The sequence below is a fragment of the Prionailurus bengalensis genome, chromosome C1 (assembly GCF_016509475.1).
Source record: "Prionailurus bengalensis isolate Pbe53 chromosome C1, Fcat_Pben_1.1_paternal_pri, whole genome shotgun sequence".
NCBI classification, from domain to species: Eukaryota; Metazoa; Chordata; class Mammalia; order Carnivora; family Felidae; genus Prionailurus; species Prionailurus bengalensis.
In genome coordinates, this window is record NC_057345.1 from 152,026,460 (window position 1) to 152,046,513 (window position 20,054).

The following is a 20,054-nucleotide window of genomic DNA, read 5'->3' on the forward strand; positions in this document are numbered from 1 at the left end:
GTACACACAGCTCAAAGCCTGGAGCCTGCTTCAGATTCTGTGTCTCCCTCTCTCTCTCTGCCCCTCCCCCACTCACGTTCTGTCTGTCTGTCTCTCTCTCTCAAACATTTAAAAAATTCAAAAAATTTAATATAGAAGATTTAATATAGATAAAACGAACATAAAAGAAAGTCATGAAATGCAACTTATTCACATTCAGGCAGAAACATATGCTGACAGCCCAAAGCACTCCTGTTTAAATCATGGATGTTCATAATTTATGTATTTTGTGCAAAGATAAGCTTTTGAAAAATCAATTCTATTATTTTGCAAATATACTCTGACTCCAAAAGACAAGAAGTCTAATGGCTGACAGCTAGGAAGAATACCTTGGGTTCAGCCAAAGACACAACCCACCAAGAAAATGAGTTTACCTGAGTCAAGAGCCAATAATGCTAATTAGGAAGCAATCATTTGCACTCCAAATTCAAGTTCATCACATTTGAGCTTTGCAATCAATATGATGACAGAAATCTACAAAACTTTTTAATATATACACATAGATCTTCAATTGACAAATTAGTTAGAAATAATATATTTTTAGTGAGAGCGTTTTATGTGTTTTTTTTGCCAGTTTCACTCATCAAAAAATAACATTCCACTGAAAATACATCTCTATATTTAGTCTCTGATCTTTTTTTTTCTTTTAACTTCCTCTGTCTTCCTAAAATGGCAGCTCTTCATGAAGCAAATTGAGTGAGTTGGTAAAAATAAAAATCCCTTTTCCCAAGTTGCTTACAGCAAAAACATTTACTATTAGATTTTCCTATGGATGATACTGTGGCCATTAATATTATGATACTGGTGAAGAATCCTGGTTGCCTTCTAAATCCTCCTCTTCCTCAGTTTACACTGCTTAACAGAGCTGTTCAATTATCATAAGCATGCATCCCGGAGGGGAGAGAACAGCCTTGAAAACCAAGATGTGACACTATTATTCCAAATGCAGGACGTGTGAAATTTACATTAGGGCCAAATCTATACTAGAATCACCGAAACTAGTCATGTGTCTGTCAATTAGCAATACAACCTGATACATAACCGAGCTTTTCAACTTCATCGAGGGCACACTCCAACTTCTACAAATAAGATGAGTTTGTGATTCAGTGACAGCCTCTCTTTTCCTCCACTGAAACGTTTTTATTCCCCCTACCTCTTTCAAAAGCATTTCCCCCATCTTTTTCGGCTTGTCATTCCTCAAAGTTTTTGGAGAAATTACAAAACCTTAAATCACACTCTTTCCTGGGATAATAAAAATACTTTAAAATTGCCAGATGCTGTTGACTTCAGCAAGAGTAATCACAGCAAGCTGTTGAAGAGAGACTGACAATATTTTCATTAGCAGGAAAGGATTAAATGAAACCATTCTCTTCCCATCAAATCACGGAACCACCATGCGAATGGGAGTACAGACCTTTGGATATGGAATCCGCATAGTCATTGGGTACTGCAGTGACTCATCAGAGTAGAAAGAGTATTCAATAAGTGGGACTTGTGTGTCGTTAAATTGGGCATATGCTAAAAAAGTGCCTTTTGGAGACCACCACAGAGCAGAGTAGGCACTGAAGATTTCCTCTGAAAAAAGACATAAATTGTTCTGTTACAAGAAGTAGCTGATAAATTGGCTTTGGCATTCAAAATATTGTTCTCATTAGCTTTAGTAATTACAGTAGAGTTCAACTAATGAACCATTTTGCATTTGCTGGGCTTCCAAATTCAGAGTAATACAAATGAATAAAAATAAAATCTTCAAGGATAGATCTGGATTGTGAAAATAAGTAACCCGTTGGACCATTTTAGAATATTTTAGCACACAATATTTAATATAAGCTCTGCATTTTTTTTCTTTATCTTATAATCCTCTAAATTTATGCCGCAAAACGTACTAAAAGTAAATTTCACACAAGGGGCTGATTCTCCTTTCTAATTTTCAAACAGTCAACATGCCAGCATACTCTCCCCAACTGGGCTCAGTTTGTACTGAGCCCGCAGGGTACTGGTGGGTGGTGTGTGGCTCCAGACTATCAAACTAATATGGTGCCCACACTTTACTACTCTTGGCACAAACAAGGTGTGGGAAGGATGAATTTAGAATGACAAGGAGCTCCGTGAGACCCCTATCAAGAAATACCTCCTTCACTTAGGCTAGAAACTAAAGACTCCCATGGATTAACACACTCCTCTGGTGTATCCATTGATGGTGAGAGAAGAGGGTCAAAGAGGGAGGCAAATGAAAGGAAAGGTCTTGCTCTCCAGAACACTGTTGGACTCATTCTCTGGCAAATGTAGTTCCTTCCTATGTTGATTGTGGAGTCTATTCTTGGGACTTCCAATCTCTGGCTCTTAAAATGCCAAAACCTCTTTTACAGAGGGCTCAGGTAGAAGAGATAGAGACTCCTAGTCTTTTATGTAGATTTTTTAAAAATTTATTTATTTTGAGAGAGACTGAGCATGTGCACGTGCACACGCAGTGGGGAGGGGCAGAGTAAGAGGGAGCGAGAATCGCAAGCGGGATCCCAGCAAGGGGCTCTATCTCACCACCTTTGAGATCATGACCTGAGCCAAAATCAAGAGTCAGACGCTTAACTGACTGAGCCTCCCAGGCGCTCCTCTTTATATAGATTTAATCCACAAATCTCATGTTCTGCTGTGGGTGTAAAGGTAAAAGCAAAAGCATAGAGACTTGAATCTCAGAGTTAGCACATGCCCCAATCACTTTTCTGATTCCTGAAGCCTTTTTACAAGTTTCTTCCCAATGCTTGTTTTCAATAATAATAACGGTTAATAGTAGTACCAGTGACAGAAACAACAGTAGTCATAACAAAATGTAATAATTATCATGATGAGCCACTAGCATCCAGTGTGTGCTAACCATGTGCCAGACACTGATAAGCAACCGACATCTATTATTTCAGTTAATCCTCACAGTAGCTTCCTGTGCAGATGAACAAAGAGATAGACAGGCTTCAAGAGAATAGGTAATCTGCCCAGGGTCATGTGGCCAATAACTGAGAGAGTCAAGAATGAATCCAGACTTGTCTGGTTTGAATCCATGCTTTTCACCTTCATGCTCTATGTCCATCCATGCCTATTCCAGCTCTTCCAAGAAAGAGACAACCTCCTCGGTAAGGCAGCCTGCCGCGCTTTGTTTTATACCTATGTCATTAAGTTACTTTTGCATAGCAGTTTAGAATTTAAGAAACACTTATCTGATACAGTCATGACGAAGATCTTTAGGTGAGTCTATTCATATCCCATTGTACAGAGAAGGCAACTGAGGGGGTTAGACTGAAATAATTGCCAGAGACAAGAATAAGGGTACAGGACTTGTGAGTCCAGGTCAAGGGGTTTCTACTGAGAACTTCTTCATATACTGAGTTGATGTCTCCTTCCTTGTGCTTCTACCCATTGGTTCTAGTCTAAGATCAAGATGCAATTACATAAAATGAATATAATTACAGCAAGGCTATGGTTTTTTAAAAATGTTTTTAAGTACAGATAGCAGGGAGTGTTCTGTGTTTTGAATTGGTAGTTATTTGTAAATACAGAACATATTTTTCCATATCGTGATGTGTTAAAACCATTATAAAACTACTTCTGGTCAAACTCAAAGAGCTGAGAATGAATAGTAGGAAGAAGGGAGAATAACAAAGGAAGGAACAGATTTCCAGCCCTTCCTGATACAAAGCGGGCTGTGAGCACAAGTGTCTATGGCAACCTCTCCCCCCCATGACTTCCCTCAACTATCCCGTGATACCTCCTGTCCAGCCTCTCCAACCTTCCTTATGTACTCTCTGAACCCAGTGCCCTCCCCTGAATAGGTCAGTCAATTCACTCTGTGATGATTATCCCCTGGCAACTTTGTCTTCCTCTCTGGGCAGAGTTCCTTGACAGCAGTAGTTGGTTAGCATCTGTCCCTGCATCTCTAGAACCTGACGCAGCACCTCACAGGTGACTGGCACTCAGCGTGAATTGCACTCAATTATCCACATCCCCACTGTCAGCACGACTACTTGAGGGGTAAGGAGTGTTCCATCTTCCAAATTTATTTCTTTCTCTGTCCCTTTTCATCCTTGCTCTCAAAATTCTCATTCTCGCCCTGAGGTTAGGTAAACTACACTCATACTTCAGAGTCAATGTCATGTAATTAACTTCATACTAGAAGATAAAGTATTATCATTTTTACAAAAGAAGACACCTATTAACTATGGTAATAATCAATTGGAGAATCATGAAATAAGGCAAAGTGAAAACACAGGGAAATTGAGAGAGGAAGCCATTTGGGAACAGGGGGTGGGGCAAGGGACACATATTCCAGATGGTCAGCTACTCTGTGAGTGTCCCTCCATGATACAGCACGTGGCCCTGTCTACACCTTGCAGCTTTGTTTGTTCTTTTCCTTATGAACCTATAGACTCTCAGAACATACTCTTTCAATCTTATACTCCACAAGTCATCATGGCTGCAGTGGAGACCGGGGCTCTAATGGGAGGGTGGATCCAATATACGGAGAAGCAAGTTTGCCCTTTCCAAGTACGGATCATTCATAAATATACAAAACCAATTGTAGGAATTTCCCTGTAGGAACTCTTAAGTCCAATTTTCTAGAGATAGGCCCACAGTGGAACCGGGAAGCCATTCCTTTGCTTGTCATAAACATGCAAAATGAGATATTTCCAGCTATTCTCTAGGTTAGAAAGGACATTAGTATTAGGTGTGTTCTTATCTTAGAGATATATTCCGATGTTACAAGGAAGCGTCAAGTCGCAGCTTTGGGAAGAGGCTTTACCTAGTGTCCACTCTGGGAGTCCTTCAGGTTGTGCCAAGCTGTCCAACAGGTGTTAAAGATGTTTTTCAATCGCTAAGTAAATTTCATTATCAGTTTTAATCAAATCTTATTTATGGGCCATGGGGATTTATCTTTCTTTTAAAGTGATTTTTGTTGTTGTAACATTAGCCATTTAGTGGAACTGGACTTGAACTGGGTAAGAACCAATATTACGTCATGAAGAAAAACTATTTTATTTTTTTTAACTATGAGGAAAAACTCATAGGATGAACTAAGGATGGGCACTTAATAAGCATGAGGCAACCTCGCAAACAGTTTGGAACAGTCTCAAAATGGCCTTGTACCTTGGCAACTGTCTTGTTAATATTTTCTTGTTAATGTCTTGTTAATATTTTCTAAAACTCTACCCTAAAAGGAAGACTAATCCTTTTTAATATTTTTAGTTCTGTTTTTTTTTTTTTACCCATTTTGTCCTCTAAGCCTTTCTAATTATTTTTTTCCTTCTTTAAAAACAGGAAATTATGATTTGTCCAAGTTCAAATGAACACAAATCCTCTGTAAAACAGATGCTTTCTTCCTCCTCTAGTCTCCAACCTCCAGACAATATTTTGTCAGCTCTTGGAATGCTGTGGGAGTATTTAGCTTTCCTCAGTAACTCTGGGTTAGGTAGGCCCAGTTAGAGAAACATCTGATGTTAATCTGGAAGCTTTTATGCCCCAGTAAAGCAGAAAAACTACCTATACAGAAAGGCCCTTTGTAGGAGGAGACAGAAGACAATAGGGGCATTGAGAGACAATGAGGACACAGGCAAAACTAGCTACTGCTAAGAAATCCTTGTGCTGTGGGACACCTGGCATTGTCAGTGCTAAAGAGATTTGATGACATTTAAAAGAAATGCAACTTATTTTGAATACCATTGAATTTCTCCATTTTAAAAGAAATGTTTTACTATGAAAAAAAAAAAACCTTACAGACTTTCAAATTTGAAAAAGCTTTAAAGTCTCTACCTTCATAAACCCAGTCTGCTATTCCATTATATATTGCATTTTCTTCCCCGGTCCAGGTGATCCTATGACTTGATGAATTTGGTTCATTTTTAACATAAACATCATTTTTCCAAACGTATGCCTAGAAATATTGAAAAAGAGATTAATAAGTAATAACCTGCTATAATATATCTTATCCTAGAGTTAAAAAATATCTATCAAATATTTTATCCTCAAACAATGAAGTATGCAAATGTGATGACTACCTTGGGTTATTCAATTTGAGCAAGATAAAGAGTCCTTTTCTATCCTCCTCACATTTTAAAGATGCTAAGTATACAGCTATAACCTCCAAATAACTCTAAAGACACTCTTCACATATTGGAAACAGCTTACAACCACCACCATGTGCATGCTGAATGAAGTACATGAGAAAGACCCAGGAGGCTGACCACTCTCACACAATGATGCCTGCTTCGCATTGCTTTCTGGGGGCTGGGGGTTGAGGGAGTGTGGTTGCATGTCAGAATGGAGAGTTCCATCTACAAATGACCATCCCGCCTCCTGGTCAGTTTCTTTTGGACTTCTGCCATTCTCCTAGCTCCACAGAACATGAAGGTGACAGAGAGAAGGTCACAGAACGAGCAAGAAGCAGGTCCACCTCAACAAACGAACAAAACAACAACAAACTCAGTACAACAGAAAACAGAATTGAGGAGTTTAAAAGCATTTTTCCAGTATGTAGACAATTCCCCAGTAGCAGTTCAGAAACTTTTAGGAACCGTATTTACTGTGTAAGACCAGAAAAATGCTATTTTAGGCAATAACACTCTATTTGATAGTGAAGTATTTGCTTCCTAAGTGTCTGTTCTGTATCAGGGAAAGTAGCTTCTGCATGTCAGAACTTTGAGCCACTATGTTTCTCTGAAAAACAGAAGAGACTCACTAACCAATTTATGACCCTCTGGTGACCACGTGATCCACTGTGTGTTGTTTGGAATTTTCTCTTCTGTAATCAGCTGCCTGAAAAAAAAAGATAAAAGGAAACATTACCAAATGAATAAATCACAGTGGGATTTCTTCTTTTCAAAAAAGTATTATTGCACTAAAAAAGCTTAATAGCTTTTATGAGGAAGTCACTGACCTTTTATTTAAATCATAAATGTCATATGAAGCTGTGTAAGAATGTCTCCATTGCTGTAAAAGAAAACAGACATTTCAGGCTCCTGTGATCCTTGATAGTTCAGCCACTTGATATAGGCACATAAGAGAAGATGTAAAGTAATATAACAAATTGCATAATTCTGTGTCACGTTTTGTGGTTGCCTATCTCAATCCTTAGAATTTGAGAATTAGGAAGAGATTCTCAGAGACCATCTGGTACAAACTCCTCAGGACCTCACCTGTAACCTAGCTCTGGCTTCACCCCTGCCAAGGAAACTTCTTGGGATCACAGTGCTCCCCACATGCTACTCCCTGGTAAACATTACTCCTAGCATTTACCATAGCATGTTAAGTCCACCTGTTTAAGAAAATGCAGATTTTCACTTTTCAACCATCTTATTTACAAAATATTTCAAATATCTATAGTTTTATCGCTGGTGGTGATGTGGAGAAATACTCTCCTACATTGATCATGAAAATACAAAGTGTTACAGACTTTTTTGAAAGCCACCTGGTAATATATATTAACACTGGAATATATATCATCAATATTTTAAACAACGGTATCAAATATCTAAAATGTGAAAAGTGAACCAAATCCAAATAAATGAGAAGAAAAGAAACAATAAAGGTAAAATCAGTAATCACACAGAAAATGAACAGTAGAGAAAAAAAAAATCAACAAAGCCCAAAACTGGTTCTTTGAAAAGATGAATAAAATTGCTAACACAGTAAAAGTAAGGGGGAAAAAAAAAAGACCAGTGAATGACCAATATTAGAAATGAAAAATGGGATTAAAAGATTTTAAGACCTGGGCACCTGGCTGGCTCAGTCAGTAGTAGAGCACAGACTCTTGATCTTGGGGTCCTGAGTTCAAGCCCCATGTTGGGCACGGAGCCTACTAAATATAAGATAAAATAAAAATCTGAAAAGAAAAGAAAAGAAAAGAAAAGAAAAGAAAAGAAAAGAAAAGAAAAGAAAAGAAAAGAAAAGAAAAAAGCCATCTTGTTTGGGACCTGGGTGGCTCAGTCGGTTGAGTGTCCGACTTCAGCTCAGGTCATGATCTCATGGTTCGTGAGTTAGAGCCCCGCATCGGGCTCTGTGCAGACAGCTCGGAGACTGGAGCCTGCTTCGGATTCTGTGTCTCCCTCTCTCTCTGCCCTCCCGCCCCACACTCTGTGTCTCTCAAAAATGAATAAACATTAAAAAAATTTAAGATTTCAAGACCATATTACAAACATTTTTGGGGGGGCCAATAAATATAAAGTTAAAAAAGGGGCAAATTCCTTGAAAATTAAGTTATCAAAACTGAGACAAGAAAAAATGGAAAATCTGTGAAGTCTCATATCTAATAAACACATTGAATCAATCAATAAAAATATTTGCACAAAGGAAACTCTAAACCCAAATAACTTTACCAGCAAACTCCGTGTTATTAACCAAATGAGTTGAAAACTCACACATATCTAAAAACCCTACAAATTTGTAGTGTCATTCATAATTGCCAAAACTTAGAAGAACCAAGATGTCTTTCAGTAGGGGATGGGTGAGCAAACTGTGGTCCATCCAGACACTGGAATATTATTTAGCAGTAAAAAGAAATGAGCTATGACATCACAAAAAGACATGGAGGGACCCTCACATGCCTATTGCTAAGTGAGAGAAGCCAATCTGAAAAGGCTACATACTGTATAATTCCACCACATGATATTTTGGAAAAGGCAAACTAATGGATACAGTAAAAAGATCAGTTGTTGCCAGGAGTTTGGAGGAAGGAAGGGACGAAGAGCTGGAGCACAGAGGATATTTAGGACAGTGAAATATTCCATATAATCCTGTAATGGTGGATACATGTCATTATACTTTATAGATATACCAAAACCCATAGAATGTACGACATAAAGAATGAACCCTAATGTAGACGGTGGATTTTAGTTAATAATAATGTATCAATAATGGCTCATCAATTGCAACAAATGTGCCATACTAATGCAAAATGTTGATAATAGGGGAAAGTGGGACAGAAGTGGGGGATGATGAGGGAGTATATGGGAACTCTGTGTTTTCCACTCATATTCTATAAATCTAAAGCTATTCTAAAAAAAAATTAAGTCTGTTAATTTAAAAATAAACGAAGTAGAACTATACCAGAATCCTTGGAAGAAGTTCCACGTGGTATCATTGAATGAGAAATGCAATTTACAGAAAAGTATGGAAAGTAGGATTTTATTTTTTATGGAATAAGCAATAACTAAAAAATATATATCTTCACAGAATGACTGGATAGTATAATACACACACACACACACACACACACACACACACACACACACACGATTCTTAACATGTGATACCTGGGGAAAAGATGGGGGTGGAGAGAAGTAGAGAACCAGGCATAAGAGGAAAAAAAGGTAAGACTGAAGATAACATATATATACACAGATTTGAATTTATGAAAAATTATGTTTTATGTGAATGCATGTACACATTAAAACATGTCTTTATGTCTGTCTTCCCTACCATATTCCTAGATGAAAGAAATTGTGTTTTATTCATCTTTAAATACCTGGAGTCTTGTCTAGCACAAGCCACATAGTCTGTGTTCAAGAAATAAACCAAACCAGGGGTACCTGGGTGGCTCCATGGGTTAAGCATCCAATTTTTGGTTTTGGCTCAGGTCATGATCTCATGATTTGTGGGTTTGAGTCCCACATCAGGCTCTGCGCTGACAGTGTGGAGCCTGCTTGGGATTCTCTCTCTCCCCCTCTCTGCCCTTCCCCTGCTCTCTTTCTCTCTCTCTGAAAGTAAATAAATCAAACTAAAAAAAATAAATAAATAAACCAAACTGATATAAAAATCAAATTTTACCTGTGAGAATGAAATAAACAAAATGGATAGCTCAAGGATACCCAGTTTGTATAATGGCAGAGCTGAGACACAAGCCAGAGTTTCTGACCTTGAAGAATATTTCCCACTTATCATTTGTCACCCTCCTATCCTCTCATGCCAACAATTATGTATTAAGTCTCTAACTTTTGTGAGTCATACTTTTTTTTAAAAATCTTGGATTATTTTGGGGCGCCTGGGTGGCGCAGTCGGTTAAGCGTCCGACTTCAGCCAGGTCACGATCTCACTGTCCGTGAGTTCGAGCCCCGCGTCAGGCTCTGGGCTGATGGCTCAGAGCCTGGAGCCTGTTTCCGATTCTGTGTCTCCCTCTCTCTCTGCCCCTCGCCCATTCATGCTCTGTCTCTCTCTGTCCCAAAAATAAATAAACATTGAAAATAAAATAAAATAAAAAAATAAAATAAAATCTTGGATTATTTTGACACAATCCATGCTTGTTTCTGGGAAACCTCTGAATGCTCTATCTGCGAGAGACAAACGGTGTGCTACAGGCTTAAAAAGAGGTTGAAGAAGGTTTGAGATCACTCAGGATGACAGATCCATCATGAGTTGCAGAAGGAAACCTAAAATGTCTGGGGTGTTCACTTCATCGTTGAAACAGACTCATCCCCCTATTTAGGTTATAAACATTAGCGGCTATCCTCTGTCAGGCATTACTGGCTGAGAAAGGCTCACTGTCCTTGAGGAGCTCAGAGTTGAATGGGGGATATGGACAAGTAAATATGAGAAAAGAATCTCAAGAGATATAATAGATGTAGGTGGGGAGAGGCAGGCATCATAAATTAGGACATGGAGAGGGAGAGAGGCCTATGAAAAAGTGATTGTTAGACCAAGTCTCGATGGCAGAAAACTGCCACACAGAGAAGCGGTTACAAAAGCATCATAGCAAAGAGAAGCCGAAGGCCAAAGATGGGAAAGATTATTGTGAAAAGCACAGGCTTTGGAGTCTTCTAACCTGGATTCAAGTTTGGCTATAATGTTTGTCGCCCACCCTCTGTTATTCATACGTTGAAATCCTATCCCCCTGTGTGATGGTATTGGAGGTGGGCCTTTGGGAGGTAACTAGGTCATGAGGGTGGAACCCTCTTGAATTGGATTAGTTCCCTTATAAAAGAAATTCCAGGGGCATTTGGGTGGCTCAGCTGGTTGAGCAGCCGACTTCAGCTCAGGTCATGGTTTGTGAGTTTGAACCCTGCATGGAGCTCTCTGGTGTCAGCACAGGGCCCACTTAGGATCCTCTGTCCCCCTCTGTCTCTGTCCCTCCCCAGCTTATGCTCTCTCTCTCCCTCAAGAATAAATAATGCATGTTTTGTTTTGTTGAAATAGAGACTCCAGAGAGATTCCATGCCGCATTCTCCATTTGAGGACACAAAGAAGATGGCCAACTGTGTTCCATGAAGCAGGTCCTCACCAGACACTGAATCTGCTAGCACCTTGACCGTGGACCTCTGTCTCAGCCTCCAGAACTATGAGAAATAAATCTGGTATTAACCCACCCCATCTGTGGTATTGTTACAGCAGCCCAAATGCACTAAGACAAGTTTCCATTATGTAATATCAGGCAAGTTTCTTTCTAAGGTTCAATTTTCTCTTTAGGAACATGGGGACAATGTCAGTAACAATCTTAAGAGAGGTTCATGAGAATGCATGTGAAGTGCTAAGCAGGGCTCCTAGAATATTGTCAATATGCGATAGGTGATGCTACTATTACCTCTGGAGCATTCAGCAGCAAGGGGAGATGTTAGGAAAACATACATACCAGGCCGTACAGTACTTATGAATTTATGTTTTCACTCATTCACTCACTTATTTGCTCACAGCCACAACGTAGAAATAATAATTGCTCTTTTGAAATGCGCTCAGTTCAGTCATGGAGAAGCCATGGAGTAAAATCTAAAGAACTTTGCACAGTAGACTTCCAAGGAAATAGAATAAAACTCGACTTTTCTCAGATATCCTGAGACCTGATGAGTCAACTGGAATATTGTCAACATGTGATAGATGATGCAACTATTACTGTCTGGAGCATTAGGCAATGAATAGAGATTACTACACGTTGTACATGTATGCTGTAGAAAATTCTATCAGACATTCTAAGAAGTAAAAGAGAAGATGGAGTGCTCTACTTTGAATAATCTTGTAATTTAGTGCTCTGCAGTCAAAGGTATGGAGAAAGTAAAATAAGCTAATGTGGTAGGGAGTGAATGGTGAAGTGTGGGAGAACAGAGTGGCAGAGGGCCAAGTTAGATAAAGCAATCCAAGAAAGCTTGGACTTGAATTTACTAAAAAGGGAGTACCATATGATAATCAGAGGAAGAACGTTCCAGAATGAAGCAATAGCAAATACTTTGGCCCTTAGAGGAGAATGAATGATGCTTGTGAAAAATGAAGAGTGGTGTACCTAAAAGTTCTTTGGATCACTGAATTACCTGGGAGCCCTTAAATCTTCCCATGCCTGGGCCCCACCCATCACTATGCTGAACTAGTTGGTGTGGGGTAGGCTGCAGGCATCTGTATTTTTAAAAACCTCCATAGGTGATTGTAAGGTTCAGGCAGGGGTGAGAAGTACTGGCTGAGATGGTGAGTCCAGAGAAGGTAGTAGGAGTTGGGTTAGCGAGGGCAGACTGAGGTCTAATCACATAGACTTCTGAGGATGCTGTGGTTAAAGTCTGTGTTTCATTCTGCAAGGGATGGCAAATCACTGATCATGAGGGTTCAAACATAGGCATGACATGATCTAACTTAGTTTTTAAAAGGAGTCCTGTAGATACTGCCTGAAAAACATGGATGGCAGCAGAATGAAGGAAATACCAGAAAAACAGCAAAAGCAGTTAAATGCATACATAAACTACAGTGACAAGGCAGATACAAATTACCAATGATGGTTGCCCAACTAAGGTCTACCAGTGAAATACATCCGTTAGTATACATCATATAGCACTTATTGAACTTGGCCAAATAGTAAATTGAGCTGGTATTTACCTTTCTGTTTCTACCTTAACCTTTATTTTTGTCCTTAACATGGGCAATTGTATTCAGTTGTTCTCAGCCCTTTGCTCATTAAAATAATATGCCCATTAAAAAAAAAACATGGATGCCATCTTCACTCCAGACACTATAATTTATGAATCTGGGGATTGGATCTGGCCACTGGGAATTTTTAAAAGCTCCTCAAGTGATTTTAATCTATAGAGAGCAATAAAAACCACTGAATTAAATGAACAACCCATTATTGGGAACAGATGTGTTAAAGTTGGCCTAAGATTCTGATTGGCTCCTACTTTATGGGTTTAGCAGAACAGAGTCAGAGAGTCTTCATGTCCAGGAAATAGAGCTGGACACAGTGAATCCAGGGTAAATATTATGATTGAGAGCCACCACATTGAAATGGGAAATGGAGTAGGGGATGGGGTTTACTTGGCCTGAGTATAGAAGAAGCGTTGGGGCGTGAGATAAGGCTGCTCAGTATTTATTATTTATTCTAGAATAAAAAGGCAGAGGTGGGGATCCCCAGCTTTGTATTTTGCTTTCAATGCAGAATATCCCTACAGGTTTTTAATCTTTCCTACAAGTCTTAAGACTTCCTATACTTGACAACTGTTGTCAAATCCAGGAATAATTAGAAAGCTGCAGTTAAGGGGCGCCTGGGTGGCTCAGTCAGTTAAGCATCTGACTCTTGATTTGGGATCAGGTCATGATCTCATGGTCCATGGATTCGAGCCCCGCATTGGGCTTTGTGCTGACAGTGCTGAGCCTGTTTAGGATTCTCTCTCTCTCTCTCTCTCTCTCTCTCTCTCTCTCTCTCTCTCTCTTGCTTCCTGCCCTCCCCCACTCACCATCTCGCTCTCTCAAACTAAATAAGCATTAGAAAAAATAAAAGTAAATAAAAAGCTGCAGTTAAAGTTACTGGCAATTTGTAGCCATTCTAAACGTGAAGAGAATATGTGATTAAGCTTTCCTAAGTGTGTGAGACTCTGATTTTGAACTGAGGCTCCCCCTTTAAAATGGTTTGTATATGGTAGGACCTGGAAGCTGGGAGGTGATCTGAACCACCCTGCAGAGTCTCTTCTGGAGGAGAGGAAGTATGACTCTTTCTAAAGCAAATACTTACTGAGAGTTTACTATATATAAAGCTGAGACAAAGGAAATAAGGGGTTCTGTTACTGGATGTGCAAGTCAAACAATTTAAATTATAAGTTCTATTTTAACTTGTATTTTATATCTATAATGTATTACTTGTACTTTTTAGTATTTGAAAACACCAAAAAATAGACTGCTTTGAAAACAGTTGTTGGACTTACCCTTTATGAATGAGAATGGCTATTGCTCCTTTTGATGCTGGATTAATGAGATTTTAGTGCCTATTATATTACTTAGGTGTTAATCTTAAATATTCGTGAACTTGAAATCAGTTATAAAGTAACATACTCATAGGGTTCATAGGGTTCTTTAAATGTCATAGTAAGACAGCATTTCTTTTACCTTCACATAGTTGTACTCTAAGAGAATAAACTGTCCATCAGGAGATACCGAATAATCGTTTATGGAATGTTCAAATTCATCCTGTCAAGCAGATAGAAAAAAGAACAATTGAACAGCTTCATTTAACAGTCATTATTGAGTAATTACTATGTACAAGGTATGGTTCTAGACATGTGGCTCATGCCTTGGGAGCTCCCAGAAATGGCACATCCCCTGACACAAATGACCATTGTGCAAGGTGTATGGTGATCAGGGTTAGAGAACCAGAGAGGGAAGGATTAATTCCAACCAACGAAAGACCACCATGAGGGTAAGGATCAGGAAAAGAGAGAGAAATTTCCCAGTAGGGGGAAGAGCATGAGCAAAACACCAGATGTGTGAAAGGGCATGCGTATTAAGAGACTATCCAGAGATTAGGCATAACCTGGACACAGTATAGGGTACATCAGAAAATATATAAGGTGGGAGGATGTAAAATTCAAAAAATATCTTGGACTGAAATATAAAAAGTGGAACTATAAATGACTTTTTGCACATGGATGTGATAGAATCTTATCTGTCTTTACAAAGATGCTCTGGTTGACACGATATCTGACATGAGATGAGTAGGGTTGCATCAGCCCTAGACTTGGGCAATACAATGGTCTCATCTACAGAATGGAGATAGGGACACAAGCTAGAATACTCACTCACACAGATGAAAAAGACCTTGAACCAGGACTCTACAATGGAAACAGAAATCTGAGGGGTACTTGACATTGCAGAGGGAGAAATGATAGGGTTTGTTGAATAGCTAAATATGGGGGTGGGGTCACACAGGAATCAAAGAGGATTCTGAGGATTTAAAGAGTAGAATTTCATTTTCTAGCCTAAGTGACTCAGAGGAGAGCATTACGTACCAAGATGGGGAACTCAGGAAGAGGAATAGGGTGCTTTCAGTTTGCTGGGAGAGTCAAGGGGAAATAACTAGTTTAACTTGGGATACTGAATTTAAAATACCTTGAGGCCATGGGTGGACAGGAGCAAGCAAGCTACTAGAAATAAAAGATTTCGATCTTGGCAGGAGGTTAGTGTTGAAGGTGTGCATTCAAGAGTCAAGGTGAAAAGGAGAGCCCTGATGCTGTGGAAGTGTATGAAGTTCACAGAAGGAGAGCATGCCAAGTGGGGACAGAGGCCAGCAAGTGAAGACAGAGCCCTGAGGGGCACTTACATTGAGGAGTATGGGCAGAGGAGGAAGAATCGTCAAGGGAGACTAAAAAGTAGCCAAGGCAGGGAGCATTCCAAGAAGAAGAGAAAGATCCACTGTGCCATATGCTGCAGAGAGAGTTCAACAGATGAGAAATGATAGTACTCATGATTTGAAAGGTTATGAAAAAAATCCCCAGAATTTATCCTTAAAGTAGGAATGAATTATGCGATTAAACATACAAATGTACTGTTCTCCAAGAAAATGGAGCTGTTTCCATATTCAGCATTGAATAGCAAGATATTATTATCTTGTTTGTAGAGATAATCGTGATCTAAAGAAAGAAAATGGTCAGATCAGTATTTCAAGTTATGATTAAATATCTTCATCAGCTAAAAATTATCCAGTAAAAACTTAATGTTTACATTCACACAAGTACTCAATAAGCATTTGTAAGTCAGAGAAACATTAAATGATGGATATTACACTAGTATGCATCCATTTCCCCATCGTTACTGTCAAGGTTTCAATTCACTTTTAACTTTTTATAGTATGTATCAAAAAAAATACTAAGGTTTTATTTCTCTTTGCACGCTTAAGGAGAAAAAAACAAACAAACAAAACAACTCTCCTATGTGGTTTAACCAAACAAGGATATCTTCTCAGGGCCACAAAAGTGCCCCACAACCTAACTAGAATGAGCACAAGCATAAAAATCTGTCCCCTCCCAAAAAAAGTCCTTACCTGAAACCCACCGCAAGGAGTAGAATTTCACCCTAAAAGTATTTTTTAAATAATCAGTTAGAGTGTAGGTTCTGCGACTGTCAGCTGCAGCATCATCTGTTGGTTGAAAAAAAGAGCCAAATGTTCAGTAAGATGGAATAACCTAACTTTTGGATAAAATAAACAAATGGATCACTGTAATATACACTGGTCACAATATACAGGAATACACTCACAAAATGGAAAACACATTCTGAAAGACTTCAGGCTGGGTGAATGCACTTAACTGTTAAAGCGTATATGATTGGTGTACCTCCCCGAGCTATGTTAGTGCCTATATTAGCGAGCTTCCCTATAAGGTCTAGATCCGCAAAATCCAATGGAAATATAATTTAAGTACATTTTCTAGTAACCATATTTAAAGATTTTAAGGTGAAAATAATTTCAGCAGCATATTTTATTTACCCCAAATATTCAAAATATTATCATTTCAACATGCAATCAATATTTAAATTTTATTAATGAGATCCTTCACATTCTTCTTTTTTATACTGCTTCTTTGAAACCAGCATGTCGTCTATGATTACAGCATATCCAGGCTGACTAGGCACACTCCTGGTCAGTAGCTACATGTGGCTGCACAGTAGATGGGCACAAGGCCAGACTGTCCTTCTTTGAGGCCTGAAGTTTCACTTCCAAGCTCTCTTGCTTTGCACAGATCTTTAAGACCTGCTGAGCACCCAATTCAGTGACCTTTGTTTCTATCATCTTTCCTTGAACTTGGGGGAGGTTTTTATGAAACCCTCTCTTGGATTCTGTGATACCTCCTCGCTTCTCCTTCTCAGTCTCTAGCCTTTATTTTTCCATCTCCTCCTTGACTCTATTTTTCTTCATTGACCTCAAAGGCAGAAATGCCCTGATGTTCAATCTTCAGCTTTTTTCTCTTCGCTTTCTACATCTCTCCTTCCAGAGGACTCTGGAGAAGGGGACTTCCTGGGCTTCAGGCATATTTCCCATTTAAATACATAACAACACCTGTACTCACTACCTTAGTCTTCCACACCCTAAACTCACATTTCCAGTGCTGTGTGGGGCCTTCTTAGTGACTTGTCCCATGCTAACCCCAGACCTACCTTGTATAAGATAATTGTCTTCCTTCGAAAATAATTTTCCCTAGGGAATGTGTGTGTGTGGTTTTAGATTCTGTTACTGGAGACCCCACTTCAAAGTCTGAAAATCATTTGTGATGCCTCTCTCTCTTACCATCACCTGCATCCTATTAACCCTGTTGATTCTTCCTGCAAAATCTTTCTTCCAGGTATCCTACCCTGAATTTTTCCCAGTCCAATTCTTCCACTGCACCACTTCTGGCATGGTTTTCCTAAAATCCACTTTCATCCTGGTGACTTTTTCTTCAAAAGCCTTCACAGATTCCCCAATGCCCACAGGAAGATTCCAACTCCTTAGCCTGGCACTCGTGACCTCCACGGTCTGGCATGAGACTCTCCAGGGTCATTTCTACTCACTCCGTGCATTAAGCCTCTAACCTCGTCATGCTGATTGCCTACTGAACCCAGTAAACCTTCTTTGGCTTTTCTGACTTTGCCCCTTCTCCTGAGCCTCCTCCCTACAACATCTCCAACTGTTTCCCAGGCTGGCACAGTCCTCCACCTGCCAACACCCTCCTCTCTCATCAAGACTTCAGTGCTGTCTCCTCTGACTTTTGCCCCAACACTACTCATTTAATAACTTCTGCTGATAACAATTTTTCCATGCCTACCAGTGTTGTATACTTAGCGAGGCCATGTATTTGTTGAAGACAGGGCCTTGGATTTTTGTTTTTCATCAACCTTAGTACCTAGCACAGTTCTATACCATAGTAGGCACATGTAGGATATCATTCTACAAGCCTAACAAATCCAGTGTAATGCTCCTTCCCCAACCACAGAGCCTCCAGTGATGACAGAGTTTTTCCATATTCTCTGTTCTTTCCACATACATGCAAACATAAGTCAGTCACAAAAGCAACCACCATCATAACTTTCCTATAACTCTTCTTACTCTTTTGGGGACTGAAAAGCCAGTAGCAGCTTCTCATGTAATTTTTTTTTAAGTCTGTGGAAAGGCAATTCTCTTACACGAAATGCTCTTTTAAAAGATGTTATTAAGATTTTATTTGGATCTTCTTAAGATTTTATTTATTTGGATCTTATCTGATAACATTGCCTTGTTTCTGCATACAAAACTTTCAGTTTCAATAGTTAAACTTTATTGCTTCATCGATATTTTTAAGCCTAGTTTGCTAAATACGTTAAAGATTTTTTAATGTGTTTTTTTTTTCAATTCAGTCTTGCATTTCACCCCTGAAAATTAGCAGAGATATAGCAAATGGGTAAAACCGGTGCTTGGACATGCCAACTTTCAAACAGGAAGTATAAAGCCTTGTGTTACAGAAAATATTTGAAACTCATATTGGATTGCAAAACCACAAATCTATAGATTTATTCACTAAATACCCTGAATTGTTTGTATTCAACTTATCATTCTCTGACACATCAAATAGCTATAAAGCAAGTACTATTTGAAAATACCATTGAGGATATATACCCTATCAAGAGCTATTAGTTTAAAATGGACACAAAAGACATTCCAAAGTTAGTACAGCTTAAGGTATAAACAGTTATATATATATATATATATATATATATATATATATATATATATATATTTTAACGTTTATTTATTTTTGGGACAGAGAGAGAGACAGAGCATGAACGGGGAGGGTCAGAGAGAGAGGGAGACACAGAATCGGAAACAGGCTCCAGGCTCTGAGCCATCAGCCCAGAGCCCAACGCGGGGCTCGAACTCCCGGACCGCAAGATCGTGACCTGGCTGAAGTCGGACACTTAACCGACTGCGCCACCCAGGCGCCCCAAGGTATAAACAGTTATAGACATTCACAGTCCTATATTACCCGCTGATATCTAGGTAGACCTATTGCTATAGAACAATTTACACACACACACACACACACACACACACACACACACACACACACGTTTACAGTGGAGAACACTGAATGTTTGTGTCTTCTAAAATGCACATGTTGAAATCCTAACTCCCAATGTGGTGGTATTAGGAGATGGGGCTTTTGAGAGGTGATTAGGTCATGGGGGTAGAGCTCTCATGAATGAAATTAGTGCCCTTATAAAAATGACTCCAGAGTGCTCTCTTGCCGCTTCTCCCGCATTTCCACACAGGAAACAGACCCTCACTAGACACCAGAGACTTAATCTGCCATTGCCTTGGACTTCCCAGCCTCCAAAACTATGAGAAATAAGTATTTGTTGTGTAAGACACCCAGTCTATGGTATTTTTGTTAATGCAGCCTGAAAAACCTAAGATATATATATATATATATATATATATATATATATATATATATATACTGACTCTTGACTTTGTAAGAAGAGAATTGACTGAGTACTTATAACAGACTACATACAATGTTATCTTATCTCACAGAATGGTATTTGTCCTGGCTTTTTAGGATAGCACGCTTAAATCTGGAATATTAAAATAATTGAGCAAAATTCCCTGTGATGTCACCTGCCCCCCCCCCCCAGGGTGTTGTTCTTCACATTCATGATGGATGACTCACTGAGCACTCACCTCTCTCCTGTCTCAGACAATGCTGAGCTCATTCTCTCATCAGGCCATAGCTTTCCCAAACCCATCATCTCTACCATGTTGGGGCTCCTTTTTGCTCACAATGGGCCCA

At 39.2% G+C, this 20,054-nt stretch overlaps 1 protein-coding gene across 1 annotated transcript in view; it reads right to left on the bottom strand.

The window, feature by feature from the left end:
- DPP4 (dipeptidyl peptidase 4) overlaps positions 1–20,054 on the bottom strand; it is a 79,265-nt gene that overhangs the window by 40,460 nt on the left and 18,751 nt on the right. The window contains exons 3-9 of the mRNA XM_043576902.1: positions 16,295–16,390; positions 15,793–15,884; positions 14,365–14,445; positions 6,959–7,011; positions 6,765–6,837; positions 5,836–5,956; positions 1,454–1,614 (exon numbers count right to left, since the gene is read on the bottom strand). Coding sequence (XP_043432837.1) covers positions 1,454–1,614; positions 5,836–5,956; positions 6,765–6,837; positions 6,959–7,011; positions 14,365–14,445; positions 15,793–15,884; positions 16,295–16,390 — 677 coding nt within the window. The remainder of the gene's footprint in view (positions 1–1,453; positions 1,615–5,835; positions 5,957–6,764; positions 6,838–6,958; positions 7,012–14,364; positions 14,446–15,792; positions 15,885–16,294; positions 16,391–20,054) is intronic.